General features: G+C 35.7%; 2 protein-coding genes across 5 annotated transcripts; both read left to right on the plus strand.

Annotated features, from left to right (window-relative positions):
• The first annotated feature begins 1238 nt into the window (after positions 1 to 1238).
• On the plus strand, positions 1239 to 10871 carry LOC18439492 (RING-box protein 1a). Of its 2 annotated transcripts, XM_006849656.4 has the most exons (5): positions 1239 to 1531; positions 1973 to 2023; positions 2258 to 2317; positions 10148 to 10219; positions 10622 to 10871. In XM_006849656.4, exons 1-5 carry the CDS (start codon positions 1381 to 1383, stop codon positions 10657 to 10659), a joined length of 372 nt encoding a protein of 123 aa, XP_006849719.1. In that variant the 5' UTR covers positions 1239 to 1380; the 3' UTR covers positions 10660 to 10871. The 2 variants fall into 2 exon arrangements, with proteins under 2 accessions (XP_006849719.1, XP_088720322.1); XM_088864196.1 differs by lacking the exon at positions 10148 to 10219.
• Positions 10872 to 14082: 3211 nt separating this feature from the next.
• LOC18439491 (G protein-coupled receptor 1) lies at positions 14083 to 26083 on the plus strand. Of its 3 annotated transcripts, XM_020670527.2 has the most exons (11): positions 14083 to 14275; positions 14421 to 14758; positions 16967 to 16998; positions 17287 to 17456; positions 18191 to 18288; positions 18965 to 19066; positions 19229 to 19285; positions 21696 to 21839; positions 23023 to 23093; positions 24015 to 24126; positions 25523 to 26083. In XM_020670527.2, exons 2-10 carry the CDS (start codon positions 14594 to 14596, stop codon positions 24118 to 24120), a joined length of 945 nt encoding a protein of 314 aa, XP_020526186.1. In that variant the 5' UTR covers positions 14083 to 14275; positions 14421 to 14593; the 3' UTR covers positions 24121 to 24126; positions 25523 to 26083. The 3 variants fall into 3 exon arrangements, with proteins under 3 accessions (XP_020526186.1, XP_088720320.1, XP_088720321.1); XM_088864194.1 differs by having other exon boundaries at positions 14086 to 14758; positions 17321 to 17456; XM_088864195.1 differs by lacking the exons at positions 14083 to 14275; positions 17287 to 17456 and having other exon boundaries at positions 14672 to 14758.
• Positions 26084 to 27000: the final 917 nt, after the last annotated feature.

Raw genomic sequence — 27000 nt, forward strand, 5'->3', positions numbered from 1 at the left:
AGACATAGTTAAAGCATGAAAGATCTCATACAAATGATTATGTAGGAGGCAATCACCATTACTTATTGTCTCCTTCTGTAAAAAATGTTGAATCGGACAAATATTAGGTCAGGTTATTGGTATAAAAAAAAAAAAAAAAAATTTGATCTGTTCTTTGATCAAATTTATATTTCAGTTAAGTCTTTTTATAAATTTAAAATAACAGCTCTCTTTATGCATTTAATTGAAAATATAATTTTAAAAATAATATTATTTTTGAAGCTTTAAGTTTCATAATCGTGAAAATTGATTTTTAGAACAAGATTCACCGAAATTACACTTACTAACCAAGTTTAGAGGTACTTGATACTCTTATTCAAAGTTGACATACCTCGTATGAAAGGCATACAAAAACTATTTATTTTTGGTACAAGTAGGTTATAATTACTCTTTTCCATTGGTTTTCAAATTGAGTATTTGTAAGAGTATTATTAACAAGATTTAGAATTTTAAAAAAGATTTTTAAAAATTGTGACATACTGCAACCCATCCAATTTGATATCTAATGGCCATCTAATTTGATATCTAATGGCTAACCTCCTTATGCTTTATAAAAATGGTCATATAGGATACCAAGCCTTCCGCGTGCCTCACAGCTCGCGGTTGAAATATAGGAGCAACTAGGGGTGGCAATGGACCCAAACCCGACGGTTAAACTTGACCCGGGTCTGGGTATGGGTAAAAAAATGAACTAGCTCGGGTCTGGTCTAGGTCCAAAGATCCAAATCTTGGACCCGAATGCCGGGTCTAGGTCCCACATACGTTTTGGTCGTATTTTATAAAAAAGGTTAAATATATTTAAATATATAATATTTTAATTTTTGGATCGGGTCAGATTGGGTTTAGGTCAGATTGGGTTCAGGTTCGGGTTCGGGTTCAAGTCTAGGTCCCACATTATATTTTTCGATCTGGTCCGGGGTCCAGGTCCGATGACTTTTGATCCGGTCGGGTCCGGGTCCAGGTCCGATGACTTTTGATCCGGTCGGGTCCGGTTCCGGATCCGAGTCCAGGTCCAGGTTCCTCAATAGTTTTTCTGGTCCGACTCGACCAGTTGTCGCCCCGGTTAAACCGAGCAACTCCAGAGCGCGGGACCAAAAGTACAAAGCAGTCCTTCGGGACCATTGTACATGCTCTTGATTTTCGCTATGGTCACCAGTCACCACTATAAAGGGCAGGGAGAGACGGGGTGAGTAGTAATTAGAAAGGAGATGTTTTTGTAAAGGGGGGAATACATAGAGCGAGGTCTCAGATTAGACCAGAGGGTAAGGGAGAGCTTTTGCTCGCTAGAGAGAGACAGAGAGCTCTTTTGCTTGCTAGAGAGAGAGAGAGAGAGACTGCTCAATGGCTACCATGGACACAGATATTAACATGGTCCCTGCGGGTGAAGGCTCAAGCGGAGCTGGACCCAGCAACACCACAGCCACCTCTTCCTCCAAGAAACCTAAGCGTTTCGAGATTAAGAAATGGAACGCCGTCGCCCTATGGGCTTGGGGTACGCAGAATTTGAGTCTCTCTCTCTCTCTCTCTCTCTATTGATCCATGGTTAAACCTTTTTTCTCTCTCTAGAATACCCTAGAGTTTGGTTGTTGTTTGAAGCCATTGGGTTTCTTGTGTCTCGCTCTTCTGTGATGCTTGTGTTGTTGTTTCTCTCTCTATCATGTTAAAACTGTTTCCTATTTCCAATGTTAAAACTGTTTCCTTTTTCTCTCTGATTACTCCCGAATTTGCTTTTTTTTTTTGATACCCTCGGGTTTATGGGTTTTTTTTTTTATTATGCTTGTGTGGATCTTTGTCTTTATATCCATGTTATTCTGTGTGGAACTCTAGGGTAATCTCTCTCTCTCTCTCTCTGTCATATTGCTTGCGTGATTGTTCGTTCTGTCCTTCTGGTGTGATTAAACTCTAGGGTTTCTAATATATTTGTGTTGTGCAGATATTGTAGTCGATAATTGCGCAATATGCAGGAACCATATCATGGATCTATGTAAGCTCTGATGTGTCTTTTTTGTTTTGTTTCTTTGGACTCGTATTGATTTCCCAATTTTTCTTAATTGATAACAAAATATTTGATTCTCATTGTGCTTCATTGTATAAGAGGCAGTATTTTTTCAAATGTATTTTGCTGCTTGTTATTTCCTTGTGCAAGGGAATTTTGATGTATTGTTTTATTTTTATTGTTTTGGCGATTTCATAACTGTTATTTATTGGTTTGGAATAGGCATAGAGTGCCAAGCTAATCAAGCTAGTGCGACCAGTGAAGAATGCACAGTTGCATGGGGTATGTATCTGCTATCTCATACAGCTCGTTTTCTTTTCCTTTCATTGCTTCTGATCCCTTTTTTGTCTTTCACTTTACCAATTACTCGATATTATTGTGTATAGGAATAGAATCATGTAATTTATCTTATATCTTTAATGAATGAAAAAGAAGCAGCTTATTAGTATTTGCAATAAAGAGTTCTTAGAGCTTGGAAGGGTTGGCATTTTTGGCTGGAGCCAGAGTTGGTGGGTAGTGTTTCCAGAGAATTAGATGGTTTTGGTTTTCCTGAGAAGAGCAGTAGTACACGTATTGGACTGTTAAGAATCAACTGTAAAGAAAAGAGTCGCAGCTGTTATGTTGGGATGGATGGGGTCTTGCTCCTATGATTTTCCTGCCATAGCATAAGTCTTGTTTTGACATAGATTCGGTCTGCTAGAACTTCAATGAGACATTATTTGTTACATTCATGGTTAGGAATATTACTTTGAATGTGTGCCAGTGAAAGTTAACTACTTGTTTGAATGTTAGGTCTTTAAGATATGATGTCTTGCTAATTTCATCCTTTATGGTAGTCAGTGTTCAACAAGTCGGCTGAATCTGCTAGGATGGATGACCGAGTTACTTTACTTTTGCCAATGGCCTAGGTTTGTACCCATGTACACTTGGGTACAAGGAAAAACAAATTTTCTCTCTCCTCTCTCTCTCTCTCTCTCTCTAAAAGAGGGGCACATTTGCGCTCTCTCTCTCTCTCTATAAAAGAGGGGCCAAACTACCCCCCCTTCTCTCTATCTCTCACTTTTCGGAGGTTTGTTTCCTTTTTGCTTTGTTTCAAGTGGTACGCTGCTCGGCGGAGTAACTTGGCTTGGGCAATGCACGAGTCGAGTTGCTGAATTGATGTTAGTGGTACCCAGTATTTCAGATTGGATGTTGTGTACCCAGTACTTGAGATTGGATGTTGTGTGTGGTAGTATCTTGCTGTCAGATTCCTGGAAATATAAACTGAGAAGCATTTTGAGCTTGGTAGTCAATAAGGAAGCTTAATCCTGAAGCTCTTTTCTATAATAAACTATGTTTTTCATTTCTTTTATCGAACTTCAATAAAAAAAATTTCTTATGTCATTTTGTTGAATCATGTCATTTGTTCTTAAGGTGTTTGAAAAATATTTGGTGACACATGCATGCTCATGAATAAAGAGTTCAGAAGGAATTTATAGAGTCATGGTGCTGCCTTTTGAGTATGAAGGCTTGGGAAAGAAAGGAGATATAACAAGAGAGTAGACCACATTTGGTGCCAGATCAACCTCAGGGAAAAAATATTCCATTGGATAACACGGGTAAGTTTAGGGATGTGAATGATAGGACTAGGTAACTTTAGGCTGAGAAAGCTGGTCAAAGTCACCAATCACAAAAAAAGAAAATAAAGTGATGCTGATCAAAGTGAAAGGGCTGCAGAGCCTCATGGCATTGTTATCTGAGGGATCAAATATGATAATGATTCGCATGGAAATCTTTTTCACAATGTGAATTGTGAAGTAATCATGAGAGGTCATGCTTGGAAATTGTCGAGGATGGGAATTTAGTGAACATGGAACCTTGGAGCAATGTAAGGAAAGAAACTAGAATACAGTTGAGATAATTAAAAAACTTGGCGACGGCCTTGGGAATCGTACGTGTCTTCATGTTTCTGATGCCTATTGAATTTATAAACAAAAATACTCAGACTACGGAGACATAAGTTTTGACATATCAAATCTTTCCAAATTCAGGCTAGACCTTGAATCTTTGCTGAGTCCTTGGGATACCTGACCTTCCACAAAGTATGTTGATCACTCTTCTTTTGGTATAAAGCTTGTCAAGTTGACGGTTGCAGTTTGCATAAAGTGTCAGCCTTAAACTATCAAAGTAAGGCATACCTCCAAACCATATCTGAAGATGTAATTTTGGTGCCAAAAAATCTCTACAATGGTCTGAAAATCTATTTTTGCCTCTAATTATGAAATTTAGACACACCAAACATTGCAACATCTTGAAAATGGATTGTCTAGATAATATGTGACAAGATGCACTACTTTTAGGACTTTAAATTCCTTTTTTTATCATATTAAATCATTTTGAGGTTGATGTGAACAACGGATGGTTTTAGAGCATTTTGCAGTGGGTTTTTGAGGTACACCTTAATGAGTTTATAGTAGGGTTTAAAAAAAAACGGCGAGTCGAGCCGGATTCGCCCGGTTCGACTCGGGAATCGCCACAGAACGAGCCGGTTCCACACATAAAACAAGAACCTCCCGTGTCTAGAGAGAACCAGGTGGTTTTAAACAATAAACCGCCCGATGACATCATCAACTGGCGGTTCTGACATCACCACGACACGGACATGTGAACACGTGCGACAAGCGGACACGTGTGACAATCACATGCCACATACCATGTGTGAAGTTGCCCCATGTTTCCGCGCGTATACCTTACTTCATATTACATAGGTATTTATAAAGCAAAACTGAATACCCATCCTTCGACATGGGATACTTCCCAAACATCATAAAATGAAAAAGGAATGTAAATATATTCTATTAATCAGCAACTAATAATCACATCCAGTGAGACGGCGTGATGGTTATGACTTTTGTTTTTGGCTTTGATGTCTCAAGGTCGAATCCCCTTGGGCGTTACAGTTTGTAGTTTTTGTTTTATATATGTTGTATAGTAGTTTTTGTTGTATATTTTGTAGTTTTTGTTGTATATATGTTGTATAGTAGTTTTTGTTGTATATAGTGGTATAAATATTTTTGTAAATAATATAGAAGGCATAAAAAAATGAAAAAAAAAAATGTTAATTTTTTGTATAACAGTTAATTTTTGTTGTATATAGTGGTATAGTTATTTTTGTAAATAATATGAAAGGCATAAAAAAATAAAAAATAAAAAGTTTATTCTATTTGAAATCTCCCTCTTTCTACTAACAATCTCTTTCACTAAATTTATTATAGAAACCTAAAAAATTAAATTTTTGAAAAATTGAAGTGTTATTTCCAAAATTTGTACGCATTTTATTAATTTTTACATTGATAACCAAATCTTTTATTTTATTTATTAATTTTACATTATAAATCATGTAGTGTACTATTTTTCTTACAGTTGTCAATAATATATTTTAAATTAGATAATATTATAAAATATTTTTAATTTGTTATTATTTGTCTAATAAAATAATTATAAAATGTAAATTAATAATTATAATTTCAGTATATAATATTATAATTAGTTAAGTTGTAATACTTTTGGATTATAGTTAGTTTGGCTATAATACTTTGGGTTTTTTTAGCGGATTAGGGTTTTTTGCCAAAACGAGATTTTAATGGCCACTCTTTCATTGATTTAGTCTACTCTTTATTATAGTCCATGTATAATTAGATATTTTACCCATGATAATTCTATGATTTTTCTTTTATGTGATGCAAATTTAATACTTAAGTTTATACAGGGAAAGAGCATCTCAATATTCACAAATTGATGAAAAAAAAGAAAGTTAATAATGTAGTACCCTCATTTCTTATTGGATTCTTAAAAAACAACATTTATAATGAATTTTAATAATTTTTTCAGATTGTTTTGAAGCTTTAATCCAACCGATTCAGCCGATTCGTCGATCCGGATCGGTTTTTGAGGTGCCCAATCCGGGTCACCGATTCGCTTTTTAAACCATTGGTTTATAGTATAAGCTTAATGCCTCGTATAAACTTTTTGCCTAGTTGACAGAATGCTACAATTGAATTTCACTTGAGACTACTATTTAAAAAATTGGACCTAGACTCTGATTCGTAGGGTCCCAAGCACAAGCAACCTATCCCCCCCACCCCTCTCTCCCAACCAAAAAAACAAAAATTGAAAAAGAAAGAAAAGAAAAACACTGAAATAAAATATATTAAGAAGTTAGTTAAGAATTGGAGATTTAGACAACCCCGAGCTCCCTTGCGGGAGTTGGTGCTTGTGACCAAGCTGAGTCCAAGTCTAAAAGTTTCCACTTGGTGACTAAGAACTCTTATTCTTATGTAACTTGAAGTCATCATTCTAGTAGTCACTATGTTTCTTTTCCTTTTTTCTTTTTCTTTTTTTGGGACGAGGAGGGGGGTTGATTTGGTGGGATGTGGAGAGGTTTGGGAATGCCGTATATGCTTACACCACCTCAAATTCCAATGCATTTTGTAGTCAGCAGATTAACTTGGTCCAACTGGATGGGCTATCTAAGGACCTTTGTTTATAAGCATGTTTCTCATTTTCAGGGATGAACATGTTTGGCTTCTAGAGATATTTAATTTTGCATCTTGTGGAAATTTTTGTTGGTTTGTTTTAATCTTTATATTTTGGGTGTTTCAAAAAGTTCCCTCTCGAGTTTGCATGTGGTGTATTCATTTAGGGGTGTTTGTGTTTTTTATAGTGCTTTTTACATCTCATTATAATGGGATGGCTCTAGGGCCATTGTTCCTGTCCAAATGGATATCCATCATTTTGTGTAGCCAAAAAATGTCATATCCGTATTGCAAGTTGTAGAGGCTATTCTCTCAAAAAAAAAAAAAAAGTTGCAGAGGCTAGATGCACAGAACTGGAAGACGTAGAATGGGAATGATGATGATTAAGAAAGGCAGGGAGCATGTAGCGAGATTGGCTTCATAATATGGAACTTTTGTTTGGGAAGATAGATAGAGTGCCTTTCCATATCATGTCATTGCCTTCTCTTTTGATTTGGATGCTCAAAATGCTGGTAACATTTTTAAGCTGGCATACTTATCAAAGAAAAATAAAAGGCTGATTGGCATGTTGTGGTGGGGTTCTTTCTTGATATGATGTCCTTGGTCTCATTGTGTAGATAAGGTATTCATGATTTGTTTAGGAACCCTTTTTGTCAATTGAGTTTTAAGTGAGATGCATGTGTGATTTTGTTGTTGAGGAGACTTAACTGCATCCACTTTCACAGGGTGCATCTCAACAGGAGCTAATCTTAATCCCTTTGTTACAATGAAGTCGGACAAATACATCATTGTCCTCTGCAGTGTGAGTCTGACTAATATCAATGATCGTAGGATTACCATAGAGTTCTTTTGAGATTTGTAGAATCTAGCAAAGATTGTGGGAAGGACTAGAGGAGTTTCCAATAATGTGGAGTCAATGGAGGCCTGAATGAGAGACAAATAAGGATTGGGGATTGCACTTTACTACCGTGTCCTACCGTGTTAAGGTGCGTTTGGACTAGTGGAGCACAAATTTAGGTTAGAGTTGTTGGCCCTGGACATTGGAACGCTCTAGATTGCCAATAGACTTGTAAATATTGTTGTCTTTTTGGATTATATGAATGCCGGCATGGATGGCACTAGCTTGCTTCATGTCAAAAGTGGCACAGGCTTGTTTCTGATTTCAAAAAAGTTGCATATTAAAAGAAGTGAAATGGGGGATTTTGAGCATTAGCTTGATTGGTTAAGTACTGACGATTGCAACCCTACATCCAAGGTTCAAACTCCATGCTGACCTGCCACAATATAATTTTCCAGGTGTGTTACATAAGACTATTGAAAATATCAGAAAAGAGCATACCTATGCATCCCCACATTTCTTGGGTGGACTTCTGTGACTTTATAATGATTTGACTTTGGGTTTCATTGGTTAAGTTATTGACAATTGATATTGCAAATCGGAATCCTACCTCTAAGTTCATCATCAGAGCTTTGTCCCAATTATTTGAGGTCGGCTGCGTGAATCTAGGTTTGCCATTTTGCTCTATCAAAGGGACATACCCTCAGTGAGGCCATAAGTCCCCATAGCTTTCCTCATGACTTCCAACCATCTCCTTTTGGACCTACCCATTGCCTTTTTTGAACCTCTATTTGAACCGACTCGCACTCCTAACAGGTATTGTATTGGGCTATTTTATCGCTTATTGAAGCCACACTTAACCTCTTCCGAATATACTTATTTCAAATTCTATCCCTTCTAGTCTTGCCACTCATACATCTCAGCATCCTCATCTCAGCTACACTCATTCTATGGTCTGTTGTTTTTTGACCGCTCAACATTTAGCCCCATAAAACAGAGCTGGTGTCATAGCTGCCCTATAGAACTTTCCTTTAGCTTGATTGATATGTGATGATCACATAAAACTCCGGTTGCACATTTCTACGCCTCCCACCTAGCTCTAAGTCTATGTGCGACATCTTCCTCAATCTTTCCATTTTTCTGGATTGATCCAAGATATCAAAAGTGTGCTCTTTTTGGTATTTCTTGGTCGTTAAACTTAATAATTTTATTGTCTTTGCTCCTATTATTACTAAATTTGCATTCCATATACTCTTATCTTAGTCGGATTAATTTTAAACCTTTAGATTCTAGAGCATCCCTCCAATGTTCTAACTTTGTGTTGACGCTGCTTCGAGTCTCAATCCTACCTCTAAGTTATCCCCCCCCCCCAAAGAAAAAAGAATGATAAAGAGAAGAAAAAACTTCACGAACTCTATGTCCTAACCTCCAAGCCTTTGGGTTCAACTGTGCACCTTTACATACCCACCCCTAAAAGCTTCAGTTGGCCCCTCCGCCATATGTAATCATTATTGGATGGTGGATACCCCTTTGGAGTGCCATATGCCATTCTGCATGGGATTATGGTTATACTTTGACATATTCATATTGCTGGTTGGCATCATATTGTAGATGATTGACAGTACCATCTTGTTGATCTCTTGCCAATTGCTAGTATAAAATAAGTTTTGTTCTTCATAAAAACAAAAAACAGCTTTTTTGTCCTTTTTAAATGGTATGATTTCCAATTATTTTGTCGACTTCTTTTACATTGGCTTGTGGCATTTAATATTTCTTACTTAAATGATGACTATTAGCACTCGGGATAACTGCTGATTCTGTGGCCATGGTTAGCTGCTACCACTAGGATTACTATTTAGTCTATTAAGATGTGGAACTCTTGTTTGTATCATGCTAATGTGGTAGCCTTGCTTCTCAGTATGTCATGAGCACCATTCATTGTTCTAGCCGGGGTGTAACTCTTGTTGCTTTTAGTATTATTCTCTCATGCTCCCTTATGTCACAACCATGTGTCACCTTTTTTTATCCTCATGTTAACTTGGGTCGCCCTGGAATTTGGTCACTAACGTGGCTGAGTTGCTCGATGAGAACACTCTCTGTCTTGTGCTCTTTCTTTCCCTTTCTTTGAGTTGTTGATCCTTTCATCATATTTAGTGTCAAACCTCTGCATGGGTCTTGTAGATTTTCTGAAGCTTATCCAGTTGTGTTACATCTCTGTGTGTGCGCATGTGTGTGTCCATGCACGTGCATACTTCTTATGAGATGGCATGTTGCGTGCGCTATATGTGCGTTTTACGATGGTTAACAGTGTTGCCATCCAACACTGCAAATTTAATTGTTTCCTGTTTTGTATTCATTGGAAACTGCATCCTCTCTCACTTAATGACTATCCCAGACTCATTTGGACGTGTCTTGTTAGTTCTGAGTGGGTATCAGGTGGCTTTTTGAGTTCAGAAAACATTGTTCTTTGCAATGAAACATCTCTCTCTCTCTCGTGGTGAGCAGGGTGAATAAATCGGAATAAATATTGCATGTTTTGTGAATTTCTGGAGAATTAGCTTCCATCTTTGGTTCTTTTTATGATTGGATGAAGGCTTTAATACACAATACACACAAGTGCGTTCACACATGCACAGAGAAACCATATGTTCAACCTCAATTGACTTCACTTGGTGAAGGATTTATGTTAAGTGATTGGGCCATGTTAGGATAGCACACGTAAGCATACTGATCCTGTTATGGTGTGTGTTATTGAAACAGGTGTTTGTAACCACGCTTTCCACTTCCACTGCATCAGTCGGTGGCTAAAGACGCGTCAAGTCTGCCCTCTAGGTAATGCATCTCCCCCACAAGGGTGTCGATCTAAGGCATCCAATTGGATGCCATTCTAATATCCTACTTGATAATGGAGATCAAGTGTTTGAACCTTGAAATATGTTTTCGAAACAGATCAAGCTAAATCCTGATCAATCTACTTGTTGGTCGTGGGTCTCTCTCTCTCTCTCTCTCTCTCTCTAGTTCCAAGGTATCGAATTTCCGTAATGCTGTTCATGCTTGAACTATGTTCCTTAAAGTCAAAACCGATCAAACCAAATCTTTAAATTCGTTCTCAAAAAAGATCGAACTGACGTGTGGCTCTCTCTGGTTGTGAGGAGGTTTGACTATCGGTTCATTTTGTGCATAAATCCCCTTTGCTGATTGAAGTTACTGACTCTCCTGTGATCTTTTATGCAGATAACAGTGAGTGGGAATTCCAGAAGTATGGGCATTAACTTATTTTCGAAGTAGGAGATTTTATGAAGTTTGCTCTCTTGTTTGCCTGCCCCTTTTGCATTTCATGAGTATTATTTCTCTTAGTACACGTATATTAGAAGATGTGGTTGTTTACTTCTTTTGGATGTTATTGGTCTTTACTTCCACCCTGTTTTTGTGGGGAGCAGATATTATACTTTTTATTAGTACATAATTTATACTTTATCCTACCGTATATGATGAGGGTTCGGTAGTTGTTCTTTCTGGAAAACAATGCCTTATGAAAGTTGGAAACAACTCATTACTCTTTGGCCTTGGATTAACATGGCTGGATGTTGAATCTGTGTTGGTTATTTCATACTTAGTTTAAGTAGTTAATAAGTGGTGAAAGACTTGCCAATACAAGTAAGAACTGGTACAAAAGATTTGAAACGTACACCACATGAATCAGATTCTTTAGGGTTTTGACTATTCTAAACCGCACTTTATTCCTTACCTAATTTTTTGATTTTAATCACCATCATCATCCGGGCGTTACCATAATTATTTGGGATTGGTAGTAAGAATCATGTTTTTTGTCATTTTGTTATATTAAGGGAAGTCATTGTATCTTTTCTCACTATTTCTATCTTAGTTCTTTTGGTTTTTTTTTTTTTTTTTGCCCTTTTGGTGCTTCTACTTCAATTAAATTGTACTTTTTATTTTGATTAAATCTATCAAAATCCTATTAAAGTATGCATGATCAGTTCAAATAGTTGGCAAAATGTTCAGTACTTGATAATTATATTTTGAGAACTTTCGTTTTCTTTATTCAGTGGGAATGATATCTTACAAAAGAAAAAAAAAAAAATAAAAATAAACAAGGGGAATGTATCAAAATAAACGAAGGGCGTGTTGGAATTATTGAAGAATAGGTTTTGGACTTCCAGAAACTGTGGCACTTTCCTATTTGATAACGAGAAAAGCGAAAAGTGGATACTGTCGGTGACTATGGAGACTACGGTAGTGGTATCCACTTCTTTATAAAACATGGTTTACATAACCGCATTTGCTAAAGTTAAAACGCATTATGAGAGATGAGCTATTTAATATTTTGTAATTTTATTCTTAAGAAAACATGCTATCATGTAAAGAGGAACATCCATCTCTTATCTCGCTCTCTCTTTTCTAGGTGGATATCTGATGGGCTGGCATGCAATCCAATTAGGCACTACCGTGTACACATTTAATTTCTTCACATGAATGATGGAAAGTATATCATCATCCATTCCACTATATAAAATGAAGGAAAACTATATGATAGGGATTATTTTTTTAATTTTTTATGAAGTGGTCGCAATTAATCTTGACTATTGGATGTGAAATCAGGTGGATTTATTTATTCCATTGATCAAGTTCAAACTTCAATTTTTTTTTTCGCATTTTGTGACTTACTCAAGCTATCAAATTTCATATAAGATGGTGGTGAATAATTGTGACCGTCTTGTACAATAGATAAATGGTCTTATTGTATAGAATCTCATATAAAAATCTCTGATTGTTAAGTGTCTTCAGTACAAAAAAGACAAAACCTTGAAGGTAATAAAAATAGCGTATGTTCCATCAGGTCCAAGTGGTACCTACCACTATATTTTTTTTCACCATTAATTTGTTGGTTAGAAGGGGATAGACATTATTGATTTTAGAAAGAGGTCATTTGTCTTTTGTACATGGAAGTCATAATCATTCTTGTTTGTTAAATTTTGTACATGGAAGTCATAATCATTCTTGTTTATTAAATTTTAAAATGGGTGGTTGTAAGAATGTCATTGAATAGATACAAAGTTTCAAAAAAAAAAAATTATCGGATTTTGTGATTCATCGCAAGCCATGTACAAAAGATAAAAAGGTCTTGTCGTAGACAATCCCAAATTTTTTAATGTTTTTGTATTTCACATTGTATGTTCATGTGACATCACAAATAGGGGCATATGTTTGTTTGGCGGAAGTTTTGGCTGGGAAAATCTTTAGTGGGGACTTGGAAGGAGTGGCTTCTTTCTTTTTTGACAATTCCAACGATGCGGATAAACTTGAAGTCATCCCTTAAATCGGAGGTTTTGACTTTTGAAGCCGAAACTTCATGATGAAGTATATCTGTAGTATGTTTTCAACTGATATCCACTGCTGTAGACCAATTGGATGGTGATAAACCAGTTGTGATCAAGAACATCTAAATGAATTGTATTTTCTGATATGACCATGGTGTGCACCAAATTAAACTAGCACAAAAAATGTGTATAGCAAACAATAAGTAACATGCACATGTCAATTCCACAAAAGCAAGCTTTCTTTTTATGGTAGTTTCATACCTCCTAGTTAAGAAGCAACTAAAAGGATGACTTGCAAGGTTTGTACAAGGTGCCCACCTCGTACTATATACCATAGAAGTAAAGCTTTGCAGTGTCGGGAACCTTACGATGGCTTGAAAATATATGTTCAATATTAATTACGAAATATAAAATTTTAAAATATAGTGCGATATGTTGCATATCTATAAATATTTAAAAATATTAAAAATAAATAGTCTAAATGACATGTTATAAGTTGTACTATTATTAGGATTTGAAATTCTTTTTTTCTTTATTTCCATATACCTCGAGGTTGAGATAATCAATTGGAAATTTTTTCAATTTTTTGTACTCTTTTCTACTAAATTTTCGACATGCACCTCACTTTGATCATATAATGCTGCAGTCTTACATAAACCCTTATTTGATAATGAAGATGACAAGCACTTTTAAACTTCAAATGTAAAAATGGGTGGTTAGTGTTGTACTATTGATCTGGCTCCTTGCCTGTAAAGGTACGTAAAGCTATTAAAATAAGTAAATCTTCACTTCAAAACTTATCAAATATTACAAATCGAGGATTGGAAAACCTTTACATCGATCATCTCGACTTTAACATTATAATTGTGAAAAAATTTTAAGATTTTAAACTCTAAAATTAATGCATATTGTAACAGATAATCAAGATTGTCCATTTTGCTTTAAAAATAAATACTAAAAGATCTTAAGGAGATGTGCAAGACCTTGTACCATTTTTTAGTTTTAAATTTTGTACCAATTTTTAGTTTTAGTTTTAACTTTAACATTATAATTGTGAAAAAAATTTAAGATTTTTAACTCTAAAATTAATGCATACTGTAACAAATAATCAAGATTGTCCATTTTGCTTTAAAAATAAATACTAAAAGATCTTAAGGAGATGTGCAAGACCTTGTACCATTTTTTAGTTTTAAATTTTATTGTTGGTGTTGGAAACTCAACCTTCATGGAGATTTCCTCCACGTCGTAGTTTGTAAAAATAATGAGACAACTTAGCCATCCTTCGCCATTCAATTTTTTATCGGACGGCTTAGGCTCTTTGTGACTTTTATATTATATGGTAACGTTCTCATCGTCTACAGTTCCATTAACAATTAACTGTGAATTAAGGGAGCATTGTAAGAGACTAACCGCCATAATTAGGGCAAATTTTTGGGTATCAAGACGTGTTTTCTTCACTTGTCTTACATTTGATGGTTAAATTTTGTATAAGATCGCGGATTTTTTAGGCTTTTCAGAGTAAGCTTCAGGCCATTTTAATGGCGAAATGGTGAGGAAAATTTATGCAAAAGATTCCTAAGATTCTTAGGGTTTTTAGACTCTCTTTTGTCAGTTCAATTCCGAGCGCTTTAATGGTGAGCATGGTGCAAATTTTCTTTTATGCCTGATTCTATGAGCTCGTCATGCCGTTTCAGTGGTGCAAATGCTACAAATTCTCTGTTAAATGGAGCAATAATTCTTAGGGGTTGGGGTCCTGTTTATTGAACTGGTCTTTCTCCCTTTTCATGGTGGAAGTGGCGGAATTCTCTGTGAAATATAGATCAAATGAAACCTTAGGGTTTCAGGGATTGTGCTTTTAATAGTGAAAATGGCTGGAAACTTCTCCGCAAATGATCGCCATATACTGGCTGCTGTTAATGTTGGAGCGTCCACCTTGTCTCTTGCTGGCTCGGCCTTCATTGTTCTCTGCTATGCCCTCTTCAAAGAACTTCGAAAGTTCTCTTTCAAGCTAGTGTTCTTCCTTGCTTTATCTGTAAGTTCACTCTTTCACTTTCTGCTTAAAAAACCAGGGAAAATAAATGAGATTATCAGGATCTCTGTACTTGTTTATTCATCAGTTCTATTTGTTTATTTATTTCGTAATTGGATTTACATAAGTCGAATTGTTGTCTTATTTCGTTAAAAGCATAAAATTGCTATCATGTTCTTGAATCTGGTTGATGGTAGGAGAATCAATGCTTTGAATCCACTAGTATTTTCTTTCTTATTTTTAAGGAATTGAGTAATATCGGAATTTATTTATTTGTTCAAAATGCTAGTTAATTACATGCATCTTATAGTTAGTGGAACTACTACTGAAACCCGGCACCAATGGGTGCTCGCTTGGAGAATCTGGTATGGCATACCAGGACTAGGTGGAATTTTTAGGGACAACCACTGTCCCTCGATCTTATCTTTCTCAGAGCCCATCTTATAGTTAGTGGAACTACCACTGAAACCTGGCACCAATGGGTACTCGCTTGGAGAATCTGGTATGGCAGGACTGGGTGGAATTTTTAGGGACAACCTCTCTCCCTCGATCTTATCTTTCGCAGAGCCCATGGGCACGGTACTTCGTCAATGGCAAAAATCTTTGCTGTTTTGAAGGAACTGAAATTATTCAATAGCAGGTACTTCATCAATGGCCAAAGTCCTTGCTGTTTGGCGGGGACTGAAATTATTCAATAGCAGCTGGGGTAACTCGCTGGTCATTGAGGGGATTGTAAAAACATAATCAATTGGGAAAATAAAGTCTTCATTTGCCTGTAGATATGTCCGAATTTTTGTACAGATTTTGTGATAAGTGCATATATCAATGTCACATTCCATCATATATCAATGTCAAACAGTCCATCATATTTGGTTTTTGAGATGGCTCTTCCCCACTTTTCTACACAGTATACTGTATACTGCAACTTGTATATGTAACACCTTTACCTTCAACACAATATAGTCACCCTTTTTCAAAAGAAAAATATAGTAAGTGGAACTGCAACTTATTCTTCTCCTTACCAAATTTTGTTCCGTTTTAGGTCTTATTTTCCTAATTGTGTTGGGAGTTGGTAGAAGACGAACTTTTGCTTAATGAAGGGAGGGTTGGGTCGGTTATCTGCTGGTTATGTTAAAATATCAAAATTTTGTTTTTTTCCCTCTTAATTCATTAATTTTATCTGTAATTTAAATCTCACTTTTGGTAATTGACTGCCTGTTGTTTGGGGAAATGGAAGATTCTCATCAATTTTTAAGGTATGCTTATGCCATGACTATAAAGGGAAGAACGAAATCTTGATGTTGTGGTAAAGCAATAAAGTAAAGAGAAAGTATATAGGATAAGACCGCCTACTTTTGACACTAGGTCACAATGACCCCTTGCCATCAGATGCGTAATCGGATGGCTAGAGGTACGCTATTGATTCTGCAAATTTTCAAGGAAACATTTTTCAAATTTTTCGACATTGTCTTAGCTGCCAGAATTCAACTCTAATGGCAAGGGGTGACTGTGACCTTCTTACACCAAAGGAAAAATGATCTCAGTATGTATAATCCTTAAGCTAAAATGGAATAAAACTTATTAATAAAGAGAAAAAGGCGATATCTCTAGCTTGTGGTTAGCAAAAGATCTCTTTGACAAAATTTTTGCACATTACAAAACTTTTAAATTTCAGATTTTGAATTCCAATTGGACTCTCTTTTGATGACCGCATTTGGTTCTCCTAATTTTATCTTGACAAGTTTATGTGGTAAAGTTATTGTGGTTGAAGTGTGAAAGATTTCTGTTCTGAATAATCCCGACAAATTGTGAGGGCCATCACTTTATTGTGGTGATGGACCATATCTTTTTAAATATCTTCCCATATGTTTAGCTGAGGAACAAATGTACACTTAATTATATGTGGTTTCCACTTGCTTTCTAGCATGATTGAGAAAATTTGTTGCGAGGGCCATCACTTCATTGTGGTGATGGACCATGTCTTTTTAAATATCTTCCCATATGTTTAGCTGAGGAACAAATGCACACTTAATTATATGTGGTTTCCACTCTCTTTCTGGCATGATTGAGAAAATTTGTTGTTTATCTTGTCAGCTGTATTATTACATGTTTTCTTGATTCATGATGGTTAAAATATCCATGGTTATTCTTTTATAAAATGGATCTTGATTTGACATATCGACTGACAAATTGTGTATGTTTGTTTTGCAGGATATGTTTTGTAGCTTCTTCAACATAGTTGGGTATGTTTCTTCCATTTATAATGGGTCATTAACACTAAACATAGTTTTGAGTGCATATGGGCAACTATCTATCTCTATTATTCACCTAATATCATTTGCTTCAGTTGTATGCATTTTCCGTTGGACCTAACACCTCAAACAAGTTTTCTGTAGGTCCTGGGTGCCTATCATTAGTTGAAAAATTATTACAGTTTAACAGTATCTTATTCAGCAGAGGAATCATTTGAATCTAGACATTGTTATTGATTTTGAAAATAACTTAGCTTGATATCCCATCTTTTGTTGCAGGGATCCTACTAAAGGATTTTTTTGCTATGCCCAGGGCTATAGCACACATTTCTTTTGTGTGGCTTCTTTTCTCTGGACAACGGCAATTGCTTTCACACTCCATCGCACTGTTGTCAGGCATAAAACTGATGTTGAAGACCTAGGGCCTGTGTTTCACCTTTATGTTTGGGGTATGTAGCATGTGCTATAACATGGTCATGATGCATCAATTTTACTCATTTGACATCGCATTGCCATCCAAGGGAATGCTGAGTAGTTCGAAACTGCTCTTCGAACTATAAGTGAATCACGCCCATACTATATATATCAATAATCCATAAGGCTAGGTTTAAACATGTAGTAAGATAAATTGCATTTATAGTGCACTAAGAGAGCACTATCTATGGGAAGCATGTGTTCAAATCCTATATGCTAGTACGCAAGCATGCAGATACACACACATACTCAAATAGACGAATGCAGGATATATTGTATGGACCCCCCATATATGCTTCAATGTTTTCTACATTGCCTCATCCTCATCCTTGCTAGTGCCTTTAGATTATAAAAACCTTTACCATTAGCCAGTCTGATCCTTCCCGTACCCTGGTGGTAATGGTTCATCTCAAAAACTGGGTCGCAGTATGAGTTCTCATATTTAACTGTGGAAAACAAGAAAAAATAAGAAATGTTCCTTCTTTTTACATTTGTTTGGTTTTTGGAATGCTTGTTACATTGGGCTTTCAACCATTGGTATCATGACTGTTGGCAATGCCATTCTCTGTTTTGCTTTTATTGACACTTTGGTATATTTATTTCATAGTTGTTATTCTCTTCTCATGGAAAAGGCTATGATGATGATGATGATGATTATTCTCTTCTCATGGAGTTTTAACTTGAGGTTCTTCTCTGATTCATTTGACAGGAACTGCACTTGTCATGACTGTCATACAGTCAATAGGCAATGACTATGGTCGTGTGGGTGCTTGGTGTTGGACTCAGACAGCTGGCCAAACAGGAAAGGCATGCTATAATTTAGTTGTTTGATCTCATGTGCAGAGTTAGAGGCACTATTATCAAGGCTCTGTTGCCCATAAGGATTTGTCTCAAAATTTTTTTGGATAACATATTTGTTGCATGAAAACCAAAACATCTTCGACTATCCAAAGATGAAACTTGATCCGTCTCTTTTCCATTTGCCCTTTAACTAAAGTACTTTTTTCTTTATTATTAGGCACTACCAAAAAAAAAAAAATTTATTGGTATGGTTTGGTAGCATCATAATGATGAGAATTTTTGTTCTCAAACTAAAGTACACTATTCAGGTCAACGGCCAACTCGTTGTGATATCGTTTGGTCGTTTGTTGCCAATGATCTAGCATTTATTCATTCCCCAGATTGCTCCTTGATGGACATGATCAAGCTTCATCATATATTCTTTGGAAATTTTAATTGGCAATAATGATAGTTCTTTCTCTTTTTACTTTTTACAGCAGAGTCTTTCCATGCTGCAGACTTTAGGATCATTTTTTCCAAGTGGTCTGAAATTGTCGGACATCCCTGTTAAAAATCCTTTTCTTATCTATTGCTTTAGTAATTTTTCATATAACAATATCTGTGATTCTTTTTATTGCAGTTACTGTTATGTATATTTGTTTTGCAGATGAATTAAAAGGTGCATGTTGGATTGTTTTTGCAGGTTGTCCAACTTCTAACATTTTACACTCCTCTTTGGGGAGCAATTCTTTTCAATGGATTTACATACTTCCAAGTCATCCGCATGCTGAATAATGCAACTCGTGTATGTTATTTTGTTCCTGAAAGTGAGCAGTACATTAGGCACCTTAATGTTAAAGTGAATCTTGGGACTTCTCACAACTATGTTTCCACAAAAGTAGTTATTGTATGGTTACTTGATTCTAGATGGAAGATCCAAAACCTGACTTTAGGTTCCAATCTACAGATGGCAGTTGGCATGTCAGACCAACCAAACCAATCTGATACAAGGGCAGATATGAAGGTGCTTTCTTTTAACAAAAAGTTCCCTTTACTTTTTAACAACATTATACTGACTCGTAATGGTCCTAGTTTCTAATAAATTGCTATTTTTCCCGTGATGCACTTCTTGGGAGGAGTTTCTTAGTGTTGACCATCTATTAGAGGTCTAACCATCTAAGTTGTTTCGATAATCTCTGGGAAAGTGGTGCTTTCTTTTAGCAAACAAGTTCCATTTACATTTGAACAACATTATACTGACATTCGTCGTGGTCCTAGTTTCTAATAAATTGCTATTTTTTTGTGGTGCACTTCTTCAGAGGAGTTTCTTAGTGTTGACCATCTATTGGAGGTCTAACCATCTAAGTTGTTTCGATTGTCTCTGGGAGAGCAGCACTAAGATATACATACACACTGCACCTATGTATTCAATAGCACACATTATCACTTAAGAGCCATAAAATGCATACATCCTCACTTTCAAGAGCTAATCCAGCTGCTCCCACCTACCCCTCACATAGTGGTCAAGGGATCAAAATGCACTCCCTATCTGGTACCATTTGAATGATGAAGGGATATTTGTTATGACCACATGTTTTTTGGTCAATCAAGGGGCAAAGCCCCACAGCCAACTACACGTACCATCTGTCTTTCTCTACAAATCTCATATCAATCTCCTCTGAAACGCCACCAACCTCCTTTTTAATTGGAATATGAACATGGCCCCCACCCTTGGAGCTTTATGCATCTCCTTGATGGTTTTCCGTGTTTAGTTCTATCAAGTCCTCTGTCAAACCCTGGCTTTGCTGTTGAGTTGATTAACAGATTTTTGAACGAAGGCTTTTATGCCCTTCTAACTAACGTATTTCCTCGAGTATTTGCTCTTTTCTTTTTGATTGCGTTCCCAAAGTTGATTGTGTTCTTAAGGTTCACAAGGATGCTAGTGGGTATTGGACATGCCCACAATGATGAATGTTATGCATTGTAGGGTTGATTATAACACTCGCATGCGTAAAAGAAGTCTTGTCAAAGGTTATGGAAGCTCAATATGAATGACCCACATAGCAAACACTGGGGATTTCTACGTGATTGGAAATCAGGACAAATGTGCATAGGATAGGATGGGTGACCTCTTGGGAAGTCTGTGACACAAACACCATACTAGGAAAAAAATTGATTTAGTGTAAGTGCTACAATGTGTTGAAATTGCTGTGGAGCATTCTTCAGTTTGGTCAGGAAAGAGAAACACTTTGGCAAATCAGCTACTTTGGGTTAGTAGGTTTTGAATTTTCTATTTTAATAAGAAAGCTCTACTTAAAATCACTGAGACTCATTATGCATATCCTATAATAAAGTAAGAATCAGATATTGCTTTTTATAATTTGCATTTACATTCATGAACCATATCTTGGGCCAATAATAGAGGAAAATAGAGAGATTGAGGAAGATGTTGCACATAGAATTAGAGTTGGGTGGGCGAAGTGGAAATGTGCAATCAGAATTTTATGTGATTTCTGCATGCCAATGAAGCTGAAGGTCAAGTTCTATAGAACAGTTGTGAGACCAGCTTTGCTTTATGGGGCGGAATGTTGGGCGATCAAAAAACGATAGACCCATAGAATGAGTGCTGCGGAGAGGAGGATTTTAAGAAGGATGAGTGGCAAGATAAGAAGGGATAGAATTCGAAATGAATACATTCGGGAAAATTTAGGTGTATCACCAATAGGCGATAAGATGAGAGAGAGTAGATTTAGGTGGGCTGGCCATGTGTGGTGTATACCCAGTACAACACTTATTAGGAGGTGCAAGTTAGTTCAAGTAGAAGGCTTAAAAAGGGCAAGAGGTGGGCCTAAAAGGACATGGTTGGAAGTAGTGAGAAAAGGTATGGGGACTTATGGCCTCACCGAGGTATGATCCTTAATAGAGCAAAATGTTGTACTAGGATTTGTGTAGCCGACCCCAATTAGTTGGGAAAAAGTTATGATGATGATGATAATGATTCAAACACCATATCAATTATAAAATATAAATTAAATTTATAACCATATACTGGATTCTGTCATATTGTCACATCCATGCATGATATGTAATCCAATTTATGTTTAGTAGCAAATATAGACTTGAAATTGAATTTCCTAAATTATAAATATTTCCCTGAACCCTAGTGGGGTATTCTTTTAGCTGGAATATACCTGAGACAAGGGATCAATCCATTCTCCAAAACCAGTTATACAAATTACAGAATTTATCGAGCTTATTTCAAACAATTGGTTCATTGTTCTATCTCTTCTGCAAAATTTCTTTGGCATTGGTTCTCTAATCTTACTTAAACTGCCTCTTATTGTTGATTGTGAGTTTTGCTATTGTTGCAATTTATTTTCCACAATCAGATTTTTGTGATGACATCATCACATATAACTCCAAGGCTTTTGCAGGCATTAAACAGGTGGGGATACTACCCACTGATCCTGATAGGTTCATGGGCATTTGGTACAATCAATCGTATCCATGATTTCATTGAGCCAAATCACAAAATCTTTTGGCTTTCCTTTCTTGATGTTGGAATGGCTGCACTAATGGTATGAATAATCTCATACTCTATCTTGTTCATGAATGTCATCAATTATAGTTGATTGGTTGCAATCTAAATTTAAGATGTCATCTTCAGAAAAGAAAAGCTGTATGTTTGTAGCATTATGCTGTTAAATATCTCAACTTCTGCTTGATGATTGATTTAAATTATTGATGTATCATGATTTGGGCACCATTTTCTCTTATCCTTCTAGCCCTGCTCTTTCTTAATCTAACGGACTAGATTGCTTGCATACTTGATGTAATCTAGTTTCCATCTGCCATTTTTGGACTGCCTAGCCACTGGTTCTAATCCTCTCTTACGAATCCTCTCTTACAAATGAGTGAGCTTTAATATATTCTGTGTCATTATCACTTTGCATAATTCTTATTAATGGTTTGTGATTGATTCTATACTTCAAAGATGTTCATGTTTGTTTCAATAAACCTCTGATGTTCCCTTTAGTTGATTTTTTTTCTTTGGTCATATCCATTGGTTGATGACTGACGGCTTCAAGATCAAATTGATTGAAAAATGTTCCTAGCAAATGCAATCAGTCTTTCACATACCTTAGCATATCATTTCTCATTGTAAACACTCCGAGAAGATGGTAAATAAGTTTTCTCATTGTAAACACTCAGAGAAGATGGTAAATAAGTTTTATCATTGTAAACACTCAGAGAAGATGGTAAATAAGTTTTCTCATTGTAAACACTCAGAGAAGATGGTAAATAACTTTTCTCATTGTAAACACTCAGAAAAGATGGTAATTTATATTTTATGATCATTCTGAGATTCTCCTATGTCCTGATGGGGTAGCATTCCTGTTCTGGATATGGTGATTCCTAGTGTTCTATGGACCACCCATGGCTAATAAAAACTAGATCCCTCTTAAGCTTTTCTAAAGCACAGTCAATGGTTGGATACCTTGACAGTTTTAGATTACTATATTTTATAGAATAATGGCTTATTTTGTTGCAAACGTCACAGTTTTTTCTTTTCTTTTTTCTAAATTGCAAACAACGGTAACAGGTTAATATTGAGATCTCTACTGTATCTGTTGTCTGTGGAAATTTGACATAAAATAGTATGGTATTTTTGTTGTAAAAGTAAATGATTGATGTTCAGATTTATACAGTATTTCTTGTATATTAGAATTTGAGATTAAGGATCCGATTTCATTGTTTCAGGGATTGTTTAATTCAATAGCATATGGTCTTAATGCCTCAGTTCGACGGGCAATTTGTGAAAGACTTGATCTGTAAGTTCAATAATAGTGAATCAATTAGTTGTGTGTGCGTGCGCTGCTCCACACACACACACACACACACACAGACACAGACACACACACATATATATATATATAGAGTGAGAGAGAGAGGGAAAGAAATTTTTGTTAGCCAAATTTCTAACAGAGCAGTATTAGTATAACAGCCGAGATTGAATCTGGGCCAATCTAAGTGCCAATTTCGCGACTCTGTGGTTGATTTTTAATATTTTTTATAAGTTCAATGCACCTGAATTTTAGGTGCAGGTGCGCCCCATCAAGGAGAACCAAAATAGAAATAAAAAATATGAAAAATGAACATTACGATAATACTCTCCCCTTGTTGGTGGCAAGGGCATGAGTATTTGGTGATTTAATATTTTGCATACTGTGTTTTCAACATCTGTTTTTGGTTGGCATGGTGAGGCGCACACACTCCCAAAATTTCAGGTGAAATGGATTTGTAAAAAGAATATAAAAAATCAAATAGTGTGCATGTGCAGTAGTTGTTGGCTCTCTCCTGATCGAATCTGGGCAGTTGGGCTAGGATGTTCCAGTAGCATTTGGCTAACAAAAGTATTTTCCATATATATATATATATATATATATATATATATATATATATATATATATATATATATATATATATATATAATGCATCATCTCTTTTATTGCTCCATGTTAGATTAATTCACTATCTTCTTTCTATTGGATTGCTTTAAGGTGCCATTTTCATATGTTCATTATGAGTGCAATAGCCTTTTTTCTCTTTATCATTTCTTTTTATCCTTGATGACAGAAAAGTCGCTCTTTGCATACATACAAGACCTCTTTTTTTTTGTTTCGGGGGGGGGGGGGGGGGGGGGTTTGTTCATACATGACATGTTACATGGATGATTGATTATGTGCTTGTAGGTGGTGGCCTGAGAGATTCAGAAAATGGTTGCCATCTTTTATCAAGTATCGATCACGGCAGCAAGAAAGCGAACTTGTTTATGTCAAAATTGAAGACCAACAATAGTTAATGGTAAGTACTATTATTTGCTTTTTCCTGTCAGTCTTGCTCTTTATTTTGGTCATCTGACTTCGGCTCTTTATTTTATGTTGATGAAACTGAATCATTAATGGACATCAGATAATAACCAAGTGAGAAATTCTTGCAAACCTAGAGAAATATATCAGATTATATATAGACGGTTATATGCTCCTGCAGGAGCATATTTTACATTTACTTTTGGTAGAACGCTATCTAGTAGTATTCTTGGGACCCCGTATTTTGAGATGCAACCTCCTCAATCTAATGACTAACCTAAATAAATTGATAAATAAAAATATAATTTATATGCATTCTATATATGTATAACATATTATTCTTAGGGAGTACGTTATATGTGCTTATAGTAATTGATCGACTTTTTGGATTGAGTTTTTTAATAAATTTTTTTAAAACTTGTGAATGCGGGCATAGTATTAAGGGAAAGCTTTCTATGCTTCTCCTACAGCATAAAACTTATATACTTCCCTTTATCCAACCGTCTATTTTGAATAGAGGTCTAAGTTATCCCAATCAGAATGTCACGTCTCTACACTATTTTATTTTTAATTTTTTTCTATAAAATTTTTTTGACACCAAATTTTGGACGTCCAATCCTCTATTAAACTCGCACTAGCAAAAAATATAAATAAAATATTTTTTATAAAATAAAATGACCAAAAATACCCCTGAAAGTTTCAAGGGTATTTTGGTCATTATATTTTATCGAAAACTTACTTTTAATATTTTTATAGGTGCGCCCCAATGAAAAGATTGCACTTACCAAATTTCATATTCATATAATTTGTATAAAAAAAACTAAAAATAAAGTACTTTGAGACGTCGGATCTAAGATCAAATGATGAGTGACTCTCTTGATCAAAATTGAACGGCTGGATGGTAGGGGAAGCATAGATCTTCTATGCTGTAGGGGAAATATAGAAACCTTTCATGCTTCTTAGGAAGCAAACTGTCGTGTTACTAAATCCAATGCCACTGTTTTTGTTGGACGGTGGAGTTAGGTGGCATGTTCTGTCCGCTGTCACAGGTGAACTGTATTTCAGCTTTACCGCTCGATTCATACCATCCAACAAACGTTTTGAATGGTGGATCATGCTTTGGAGAATAGCTGTATTATCCTCCCCAGGAAGCATGGCAGCTTGTCCCTTTATAAAAGCATAAAAAAAAAACATTAACAGATAAATTACAGAAGAAACTTTTAAAACAAAATAAAAAATGATGGATAAAAATGGAGAGAGAGAGAGAGAGAGAGAGAGAGAGAGGTTATGGATTGAGAATCATAGATAGAGGCTACGGATGTGCCTCAGGTATTTTGTTTTAATTTGTAATTCTCACGTAATTGGAAATCATGCATGTTTTTTTCTATCAGCTATGTGCAAGGAGGATTAGAATATGAAAGTTAGAGAACAGATGATGTGCACTTTTAGTAGGGAGTTTCAAGATGGACAATGGCTGGATTCACCTTTGCCAAATGCAATTGAGTTGACTGGAAGTGGCTTCGTTCTCTCGCTTTCTCTCTCTCTCTCTCTTTCTCAATGCTGTGCCCTATGGTTTCATTGATGTATTTTATCTCTCTCTCTAGGCTGTGCCCTATGATTCCATTTATTTAGTTCATCTCTTTCTCAATAATGTGCCCTAAGGTTCCATTGATGTGGTTCATCTCTCCCTCTCAATGATGTGTTCTTCGACCCCAGGATGTAGCTTTATTGTAGCAATTTAGCAATGCTGCGTTTTTTAGCTCTTGATATTATAAATTTTTGTGAGAGTTTTTTTCTGGTGTTTTGTAAAATTGCAGTCCGAATGGGTTTCGGTAACCAATCGGACAGATTCCCACGGGAGGTGCATATTGCTCCAATCTTGATTTAGGAAGCATATTTGTATGAAAATTTATGTTTCTTTGATGATTTAGATCATAGATACTTTTGATCAATGGCTCAGTTTGATGGATCACAGATTCAGCTGATCCAGTTTTGTATAGTAGGTAGAGTGTATCCAAAGCTCGATTCCAGGTTTTGAAACACTTTTTTGGCCTTTTTGCTTTGAAGTCATCCCTTATTTTTCCTTTTCCTTTTAGTCTTTCTCTGGCTTTGAAGATGGTAATTTGGTGACCTTTGGTCCGTTAGACTGTATAGCCCAATAGACTATCTAAATTCCAGCGGACCATCTAATTTTGTTTTCATTGATGGTGGTCAATAGTTGAAGTGTGTACCAAAAATTAACAGGTTATTTATTTAAACTCTCATGGGAGAACTATTTAATATTTTTTCTATTTTTTGATTTGTTTGTAAATATGCATGTCAAAATACATTCAACATGAATTAGAATAGTCGCAAATGGATGAAATGCTGAATGCTCCATCTCTTACAAGTATTTTGATAAAATCTAAATTTACTTTGTTTTCTAGCCAATTTGGGTGAACAAATGTGGATCTTCCTTGGACACTAACATGCTTTAAACATAGTTCTTGGCACTTTTATCAACGAAAACAAATTCATTTTAAAGATTATTAAATGAATGTTACATGGTGAGATTTTTTAATTTTACCATATAATTCTTAAAAAGGGTCCAATACGATTTGTTCTTAGAGAATAGTGAAAAGATTATGTGCTCCTGTGGGACTATGATTACATTTACTTTTTAAGGGACAAACTTTAGGAGTTTTGTGGGACTCAAATTTGAGATGTAACTTTCCCAATCAAGCTATTAACGTTAAATAAATAAATTAATAAATAAAAGTGATAAGCACTCTATCTGAAAAATATCATCCTAAAAATGAATTGAAATACTGAGTTTTTATATGTTTAGATATAAGTATCTTAAATTCGCTTTATGGGTAATTCTTAAGTG

The sequence above is a fragment of the Amborella trichopoda genome, chromosome 4, assembly GCF_054954075.1.
Source record: "Amborella trichopoda isolate Santa Cruz 75 chromosome 4, AtrichopodaSantaCruz75HAP2 v2.0, whole genome shotgun sequence".
In the NCBI taxonomy this organism is placed as follows: domain Eukaryota; kingdom Viridiplantae; phylum Streptophyta; class Magnoliopsida; order Amborellales; family Amborellaceae; genus Amborella; species Amborella trichopoda.

What these genes read in the sequence shown, in the direction of transcription:
- LOC18439492 (XM_006849656.4), top strand. Translation starts at nt 1,381, where the DNA reads ATGGCTACCATGGACACAGATATTAACATGGTCCCTGCGGGTGAAGGC. An exon ending in GAACCATATCATGGATCTAT is followed by an intron (nt 2,024 to 2,257) that starts GTAAGCTCTGAT and finishes GGTTTGGAATAG; the next exon opens with GCATAGAGTGCCAAGCTAAT. An exon ending in GCGTCAAGTCTGCCCTCTAG is followed by an intron (nt 10,220 to 10,621) that starts GTAATGCATCTC and finishes TCTTTTATGCAG; the next exon opens with ATAACAGTGAGTGGGAATTC.
- LOC18439491 (XM_020670527.2), top strand. Translation starts at nt 14,594, where the DNA reads ATGGCTGGAAACTTCTCCGCAAATGATCGCCATATACTGGCTGCTGTT. An exon ending in CAGCTGGCCAAACAGGAAAG is followed by an intron (nt 18,289 to 18,964) that starts GCATGCTATAAT and finishes TTGTTTTTGCAG; the next exon opens with GTTGTCCAACTTCTAACATT. An exon ending in TTGGAATGGCTGCACTAATG is followed by an intron (nt 21,840 to 23,022) that starts GTATGAATAATC and finishes TCATTGTTTCAG; the next exon opens with GGATTGTTTAATTCAATAGC.